At 50.4% G+C, this 8,714-nt stretch overlaps 1 protein-coding gene across 3 annotated transcripts; it reads left to right on the top strand.

The window, feature by feature from the left end:
* The first annotated feature begins 20 nt into the window (after window positions 1-20).
* On the top strand, window positions 21-8,196 carry C21H22orf23 (chromosome 21 C22orf23 homolog). 3 transcript variants are annotated; one of them, XR_006264121.1, is made up of 7 exons: window positions 21-193; window positions 495-606; window positions 1,529-1,591; window positions 5,480-5,662; window positions 6,840-6,971; window positions 7,110-7,295; window positions 7,443-8,196. XR_006264121.1 is itself a non-coding variant. In XM_043440158.1 (7 exons), exons 2-7 carry the CDS (start codon window positions 504-506, stop codon window positions 7,512-7,514), a joined length of 654 nt encoding a protein of 217 aa, XP_043296093.1. In that variant the 5' UTR covers window positions 21-193; window positions 495-503; the 3' UTR covers window positions 7,515-8,196. The 3 variants fall into 3 exon arrangements, 1 of the variants encoding a protein (XP_043296093.1); XR_006264122.1 differs by having other exon boundaries at window positions 7,143-7,295; XM_043440158.1 differs by having other exon boundaries at window positions 7,195-7,295.
* The last annotated feature ends 518 nt before the right edge of the window (window positions 8,197-8,714 follow it).

Raw genomic sequence — 8,714 nt, forward strand, 5'->3', positions numbered from 1 at the left:
ACATGCGCGGTGCGGTTTGCGTTACCATGGTAGCCGGAGCCGCTAGCTGCAGGCTCTAGTGGCTGAGATCTCAAAAGTATTTCTGCGAGGGCCCAGGCGCGGCTGCTGCTTCAGAGCCTTGATTACGATCTCCGGAGCCCAGCTGCCGCTCTCTGTGGGGAGAGAGGCCACCCAGCCCGGGTCTTACTTTAGGGTGAGGTTTCCCGTTTGGGCGTATCACACAACGGGCACGGCTACCCTCACGCCCCTTTCCTCCCGAGGGGGCTTCCCTGCCACAGGCGCCAGGTCAGGATGAGGTCTCTGTTCGCGTGTGTATATCTGCCAGTGGATCTGTTCAAGGTGGAAGGATCGGGCACTGTCGCGATGTTGACAGGCGGCATCACGATTCTTTTGCGACCCGACACCTGCTCCCAAACTTTGGGTGGTGTTGAGGGTGTGAGAAGAGATTGGATCTGGGAGACAGGGAATGTTTCGTTGGGTTTTTCCCTCTTCAGAGCCCTCCCATGGCTTCCCAGGAGAGTGTGGAGACGGTGACTAAAGGAACAGGGTTCTGGCGCTGTCCCAAGCCGACCACTTACACCCCAGGGACCTGCGAGCTGCTCAGAGGTCAGTGGTGCATTAAAGGGCACAAGAAGAGCGGTGGTCACAGTTACCCTCTGTTTCTCAGTTCTCCCCTACATTACTTATGGCTTAGTAATTGTATTTTCAGTTTACAGATAAGAAGCCTGGAGTTCAGAACGGTTCAGGGGTCTGGGTCCTACAACTTGGAAGTGACTCAAAGTCAAAGAACTAAGAATTTCAGAGTGGTTAACTCCCATGAACCCCTTAGATCACACTTTCAGTTTCCCCAGGGAAGACTTATTTCCTCTCCACCCATCATCACCACAGTGGAACCAACTGTTATGTGTCTGCACACTACCAAATACCTTTTCCTTCACTGGGCTTAGTGCAACCTGTAATCAGATACCTAGTGTGTTCCATTGAATTAACGTTGAATTAACATTCAGTTCATGAACTCCATCAGGGCATGATGCCTGTTTTGGCTCACATTTGTAGCTCCAGTCCCTGGCACAAGCTTAATGAATACTTGTTCATTCACTCATTCATTCACTTAACAAAAAAGTTTTAAAGCCCACTGTGTGCTTGAGACATTGTCCCAGGTGCTGAAAAAACAGCAATAAAGAAAAGAAATAAGGAAAAATTATTTTTCCCTTGGAGCTAATATTCTAGTAGGAAAGTAACAAATAATAAGTAAGGTATATAGAACTTAGATGGTGATGAGTGGTATAGGGGAAAAAAATGTAGAAAAGGAAGGGAATTCCCTTGTGGTCCAGTGGTTAGGACTCAGTATTTTTACTGCCGGGAGACCCAGGTTCAATCCCTGTTTAAGGAACTCAAATCCCACAAGCCAAGTACTCAGGTAGCCAGAATGGGAGCAGGAGGTGATACAATATTAAATTTCAGTGGGGTGAGATGAAGGCATCTGCTTGCAGCCCAGGAAGCCTCACTGAAGTGCTTTGTCTTGCAGTGATGATGCAGGAATCCAAACTGACTAACTTCCAACAGCGCCACATCATGGACACCATTAAACGTAAGAGGCTGACCAGAGAGGTTTCTGGGGGAAAGGAATTCTGGGTCACATTTTAATGCTTTCTCCATGTTGAGGAGTAGGGGACCTAATTTTAAACACACACACACACACAAAAACAAAATTTGAATAGTATTTCTGACCCTTGCTCTCGGGGAATTGACCTTGCAGGGTCTTGGTCTTTGCTTCTTCCCAAGACATGGGTCCCAGCCCATGAGCCACTCCTGCAGTCCGGCTCTAGCCGGCCTTCCCAATAGGGCACCAGCCCATTTGAGACTTCCAGCCCAGTCAGACAGTCCAAACGCTGTCAAGTCTGCAATCTCTCCCACCCTCTTACACACATACCATATGAGCACTCCAGACGAGAGGCCTGTGTGTGTCTCATGCATGGTTTTATTCATTCATAGCTTAGCTGGCAGAAACACGATTAATGGCAGGCTTCCAACATAGAAAAACCATGCAAAACCTTTCCACACTTCACCTCTGACCACACACTATATTATTTGTTTTTAAGGAAAACAAAAAACTGAATGTACATGGACATGGTAACAAGGTGCCCTCTAAGATCTTTTTTTTTTTTAACAAACAAAACAATCTTTTATTAAACCATTTTTACTTTTATTTTTGCAAGTACAATTATTTAACCTGAAGCATTGAATATGATTTAACTCTAATCACTTGATCTGGCCTCTTGTTACAAAATGGGGTTTTATGTATCTTTTTATTTTACCCTCAAAAACTTACAGTTTAGGGAAACTGCTAATTGTGGAAGAAATAGAATCAGATATTTGAATAGTACTATGCACATTAGAGTGCTCCCCTGATAGCTCAGCTGGTAAAGAGTCTACCTGCAATTGCAGGAGATCCCAGTTCAATTCCAGGGTTCGAAAGATCTCCTTGAGAAGGGATAGGCTACCAGTATTCTTGGGCTTCTCTGGCGGCTCAGCTTGTACCTTCTAAGATCTTGAAAACAACCTTGCTTTCTGAGATTTAACTGAATCAGCTTTTAGGGGATCAGAACAGAGATCTGTAAAGTTACCTTTAAGAGGATACCAGAAGGTTCAAGCTTGCCAGGTTTCACTCAAATCTACCAATAGCTATTGCCTTTCAGGAAAGAAGGTGCCTATCGGGAGGCATCTGGTCAACCACAGAAACTGGGATGGGAGAGTCAGAGAGACAAAGACTGACTGCCCAGCACTGGCTGGGGGAGGGAGGCTCCATCAGGTCAGTTCAGAAGTCAGATCTCCTTCTTCTTTGTGGACAAGGACAACTCAGGCTGCCAGAGCCTAATACCACAACGCAGCTGAGTCACATAACTCAATCTCCATACTCAAGTCATCTACTAATCATTTGATGTCCCCTACAGATCCCCTGGAGAAGGGAATGGCAACCCACTCCAGTACTCTTGCCTGGAGAATCCCATGGACAGAGGAGCCTGGTGGGCTAAGTCCATGGGTCCCAAAGAGTCAGACACGACTGAGCAGCTAACCCTTCCTTCCTTCCTTCCAACATGACAATAAAGAGAATGTGCTAGGAATTCCATTAAAAGTAAATACCTGGAGACCAAGGATTGAGCCTGCCTTGTTCACCACTGTACCTTGACTCCTAGTGAAAGTGAAGTCGCTCAGTTGTGTCCGACTCTTTGCGACCCCATGGACTGTAGCCTATCAGGCTCCTCCATCCATGGGATTTTCCAGGCAAGAGTACTGGAGTGGGTTGCCATTTCCTTCTCCAGGAGATCTTCCTGACCCAGGGATTGAACCCGGGTCTCCCATGTTGTAGGCAGACCCCTTACCATCTGAGCCACCAGGGAAGTCCTTGACTCCGAGGTGTTCAATATTTATTGACAAACTAATTGGATTAGTGGTTACGTCAACACAAGTCACCAGTTTGCCTGGCAGTTTTTTTCTCCTTAGACATTTTCTCTTTAAAATATTGCCTCCAAGCATTGGTATTGAGTGTACTTTCTTCTCCTAGATTCCCCTCTCTTCTCTCTTCTTAACCAAGTCCTACTTGTTTGTTTGAGGCTTAGTTTAAATTCTTTTGCAAGCCACAAACTCCTCTCCTTCACCTGAACTCCCAGAATTGCTTGGGCTCTAATTATTTGCTGAGACTGAGCCAAAAGAAAAGGTGGCATTTGGCATTGGACAGGTAGAAATAGCAGAGTATGAAGAACATTCTGGAAAGCACAGCATCTCTTCAGAGAAGAGAGAGAAAAACCATGGTTGGCCCTAGATAGAGGGCATGAGAAAGGAAAGGCAACGGGAAACAATGGCAGCTCCATCCTTCGGGTTCGTCTGGGCAGACACATCAAAGTCATCCTGTCCCCTCTTTCCCTTCCTCCGAGACCCCACATCCAACCCACGAGCAGTCCTGTCTGCTTGACCTTCAAACCATATCCTGACTGTGATTATTTCTGCCCTTGATCCCCATGCGTGCGTGCTCAGTCACTTCAATCTTGTCTGACTTTTTGTGACACCATGGACTGTAGCCTGCCAGGCTCCTCTGTCCGTGGGATTCTCCAGGCAAGAATACTGGAGTGGGTAGCCATACTCTCCTCCAGGGTATCTTCCAGGCCCAGGGATCAAACCTGTGTCATTTATGTCTCCTGCATTGGCAGGCAGATTCTTTACCACTAGCACCACCTGGGAAGCCCTTGACCCCCAACTCTGTATTTTCTTTTTTTATCTTCTTTGTTTTTTTTTTTTGCTTGCACATCTTGAGGGATCTTATTTCCCAGACCAGGGGTCAAACCTGTGGTCCCTGCAGTGGAAGCAGGGACCACCAGGAAATTCCCAACGCTGTATTTTCAATGGCAGCTAAAGGGGTGACTCTTCTGCTCAGAACCCTCCAAGGCTTCCCACCTCACACACAGTAAAAGCCAGTCTTTCCAGAGGCCTATGAGGCCCCGCCCGTCTCTTGCCCTCCCTGACCTCTCACCTCTACTCCCACGCCACCCCACCCCTGGCTCAGTCCATTCCTGGCACCCCAGCCTCCTGTCTGTTCTCAGATGCTCTGGGCACATTCCCACCTCAGGACATTCACTTGACCCATCCTGCCTAGAATGCTCTTCCCTAAAATATCAACTTGGCTGGGCTCTTACCACTTATGGGTCTTTTCTCAAATGTCACTGTGTCGGTGAGGCCTTCCTGGCTGCCCTATTTATAACCGTGAATCCTGCTCTGATACACCCTGTGGCCCATCCCTGTACTGCAACCTTACTGTCAGCATCACCGCTGTTATCATCATCTAAACCCTGGATGTAAGTACTGTGAGGGCAGGGCTTCGTCTGACCTCTTTACCCCGTGTCCCGGGCCTGGCTCATAGAGTGCATGCTCAATACTCCCTGCTGGGTGATGACAGAGAAGGCTGGAAAGAGACGGGAGGTAGACAGGATTCAAATCAAAACAGAGGTTGGGGGGCACTCCCTGGCAGTCCAGTGGTTAGGACTCTGAGCTTTCACTGCTGAGGGCGCAGTTTCAATCCCTGGTCAGGGAGCTAAGATCTGCGTGGCACGGCCAAAAGAATAAAGACGTTATAGATAAATGGAGTGATTTGGAAAGATGTTCATGGTAGATTGTTAATTCAGTTCAGTCGCTCAGTTGTGTCTGACTCCTTGTGACCCCATGGAAGATTGTTAGTCTATTACTGAATAGAATGCAGTGTGATCCAATCTTTGAAAAATGAATCTTATACATGCCCATATATCTTTGAACATGATTATGTAAGCATCAAAAAGAATGGGCTGAGACCACCAAATTGTTACCACCACTCATTGTAGAGGGGAGGGTATGGAGGGGAGATGGGAAGACTCTTCCGTACCGTTTGACTTATTTTAACAGGTAGGGACCACTTAGGTGGGCCCCCTGACCCTGACCCTTCCCTCCCCAGGAGGAGACACTCTCCCCCTGCAGTGCAGCCCAGCTTCCAGCCAGAGGGTCTTGCCTTCCAAGCAGCCAAGCTCAGCCATCTACCTGCCTCCCATCCTGGCAGCCCGGTCCCACCTCCGGCCTGCCAGGAGGTGCCAAGCCAACGGGGCCTACAGCCGGGAGCAGTTCAAGCCTCAAGCCACCCGTAAGTAAGGGGCCTCGACCACAGCCCCTCTTCTACTCTCCCAGGGGCTTGAGAGGGGCAGGGAGACAAACAGCCCACAGGGTGCTGCGTAGGCGGCTAATCAAATTCTCAGGCTGTTTATACCAGTGCTCTCAAACCTCCCCACATGTTAGCTTGGAGGCATTCAGTGTGTGAGGGAAACCATTTAGCTGGTTACTTTGTATACATTTTCCCAGAATTCTCTTTAACAGTTAACTGGTTTCCCCCCCACCTCTGATGAATCTTTGGAGGTCAGGTGTCACAGCTGTTGCTTCTCAAGCTCATATGGGGCCTGGAACCCCAGGTTCCTCTGTGCCCCAGCCTGTTTCAGAGAGCAATCACATCCCCCACTTTCCACTTGGCACCTGATGTGACTCTTGGCCCCTCCATACAGCCTCCCATCCGGGCTATACTGCACAGTCATTGAGTTTCCTTAGCCTTGCTCTGCACCCAGGCAGTCTGTGGGTTTGTTTTTTTTTTTTAAATAATTTTATTTATTTATTTTTGGCTGTGCTGGGTCTTCATGCTGGCTTTTCTCTAGTGGAGGCAAGCAGCGGCTAGTCTCTAGCAGCAGCGGGCAGGCTTCTCGTTGTGGTGGCTTCTCCTGAGGAGCACCTGGGCTTTAGGAGTTGCGGCTCCCAGGCTCTGAAGCACAGGTTCAGTAGCTGTGATGCACGGGCCTAGTTGCTCCGTGGCACGTGGGAGCTTCCCAGATCAGGGATAGAACCCCATGGCTCCTGCATTTAAGAATCTGCCTGCAGTGCAGGAGTGCTGGGTTCGACTCCTGGGTCGGGAAGATCCCCTGGAGAAGGAAATGGCAATCCACTCCAGTATTCTTGCCTGAAAAATCCCGTGGAGAGGAGCCTGGCAGGCTACAGTCCATGGGGTCGCAAGAGTCGGACACGACTTAGCGACTAAACCACCACATTTACCGCTGAGCCACCAGGGAAGCCCAGAGTGTGGGTTTTGATGAAGCTCTCTTCTGGGTTCTTTCAACACCTTCCGGCCTACTGTGATTGACCAGTGCAGAGGCGGCCCAGGGTAGGAGGTGCTGGGTTTGCAGAAGCCCTACCATGTTCCCAGGCACCCTGGAGTGAGCATGCTCCAGGAATTGGGGGTGCCCTGCCCACCTTACCTAGGCCACATCTGGGCCCCACAGGGGATCTGGAGAAGGAGAAGCGAAGACTCCAGAATATCTTTGCCAACGGGAAGAAGCCAGAGGAACGGAAAAGAAAGCCCCCTCCCGTGCGACAGGAGGACCCAGCCCCTGAGCTGGACCGCTTTGAAGAACGTGAGTCCCTGAGGGGCCAGTTATGCTGGGGAGGGGAAGGGGGAGTGTGTGTGGAAGAGCCCGGGAGCAGGGGAAGGGGGGAATCCCTGAGGGCCATCGAGTGAGAAACGGACCACAGAACTGCTTCCCGTTCCCAAGAGAGGCAACCTGCCGCCCCACCATCCCTCCCAGGAGCGCGGGGGCCCCTGTTGTCCTGTACACGGACGACCCTCTCCCTGTCCAGTGGTGAAGGAAATTCAGGAGAGGAAAGAATTCCTGGCTGACATGGAGGCCCTGGGGCAGGGCAGACAGTACCGCGGGATCATCCTTACTGAAATCTCCCAGGTAGGAAAAGCACCAGGGAAGGTGGACGGGACGTGAGTGGGGGGACGAGACGTGAGCCGAAGTGAGGGTCCACTCGGGCCGTTTCGGGGGTCCCGCTCTAGCCTCACATCTGCCCTGACACCCAGCTGTCCCCAATGCCCTTTGCAGAAACTACAGGAAATGGAAGACATTGACCACAAGAGGAGTGAGGAACTTAGGAAAGCTCTTGCCACCACTTAACCTACCACTCACCCCTGCTCCCCACCCCAAGGAGGGCGGGGGAGCCCACCCCCTTGCCAAGCAGGGTCACCCCCACGTCAGCCCACCCACTCTGCCCTTCAGCCATGGAAATGGTTGTATAACACTGCCCCCACCGACGGTACCCTGGACACAGCACCCTAGAAAATGGACCACATCTCAGAAAATGAGCTGATTCTCCTCCAGACTCTGCCCAGGGATCTGGGGTCAGCTGAGCCTCTGAGACCAGTCACAGATCCAGACACCCACACACACACATACACACACGCACGCACGCACGTGCACACACAGTGAAAGCAAGTCCAGGTCTTAACCACCTTGGGTGTGTGTCTAACGGTGTCCACTGGGGCCTCTTCCCAACGCTTGGCCCACTGTGTGTCCCTGTGTCCTGCACATTAGGTTTTCTGAACTTAGTAATGAATATGATTCCTTTCTTCCTACCCGTCTTAGGACCTACTTATTTGACTTCTTACAGTCTTGGACAAATATTTAACCACTATGATTAACTGGCTAATAAAACACATTTACTGTAGGTCATTACACACACTATTTTGTTTTCAGAGGGATAAGGCTTATTTGCTCAAGGAGTCAGAATTTTTCAAGCCCAGTTGGTTTCTAGCTGTTTTTTTCCAGTAAAAATGGAACCAAGGCTCCAGGAGCAGCCCACGGGCGGGTGCTGTGCTAGGCGCCGGTGTCACTCCTGACTGATTCCCTCAGTAAACACCGGCGATGGTTCATCATCCCTGGTAAAAACCAGGGCTCACCCAGAGACTCCAACCAGAGGCATTTAACCAACAAGTGGCCTCCTCGGGATTCAGAGTTAGCTTTCGGTCTTTCCACCACCAAACCCACAACCCATAGAAAGAAACCCAAAGGGGTGGATGCATCCAGACTGAAGGAGCCCTGCTCCAGAGATCCACCCCCAGCCCGTGTGTCTGAGCCCGCCCACCTTATCTCCAGCAGCTCGCCTGTGAGGCCTGGGTGCTGAGATGTCCACCCACAGGAGCTGCGTCCCAGGCCTGGCACACAGCATGCAGCAGTCCCCACAACTCTGACAACCACAGGCCTTACGCTCTCCAGTATCCTGTCATTTTCCCGTCCCCGTAAATCAAAGTAGTTCAGAAATTTCAACCAAGCCTCCCACTTGGAGGGATTCATATAATCCTCTCAGGCCACATGACC

This window comes from Cervus canadensis, chromosome 21 (genome assembly GCF_019320065.1).
Source record: "Cervus canadensis isolate Bull #8, Minnesota chromosome 21, ASM1932006v1, whole genome shotgun sequence".
Taxonomy (NCBI): Eukaryota; Metazoa; Chordata; class Mammalia; order Artiodactyla; family Cervidae; genus Cervus; species Cervus canadensis.

Bases quoted from the DNA above. Each gene is read 5' to 3' on its own strand.
- C21H22orf23 (XM_043440158.1), top strand. From the start codon at position 504: ATGGCTTCCCAGGAGAGTGTGGAGACGGTGACTAAAGGAACAGGGTTC. The intron at 5,663-6,839 runs GTAAGTAAGGGG...TGGGCCCCACAG, and splicing joins GTTCAAGCCTCAAGCCACCC to GGGATCTGGAGAAGGAGAAG. The intron at 6,972-7,194 runs GTGAGTCCCTGA...CTCCCTGTCCAG, and splicing joins GCTGGACCGCTTTGAAGAAC to TGGTGAAGGAAATTCAGGAG.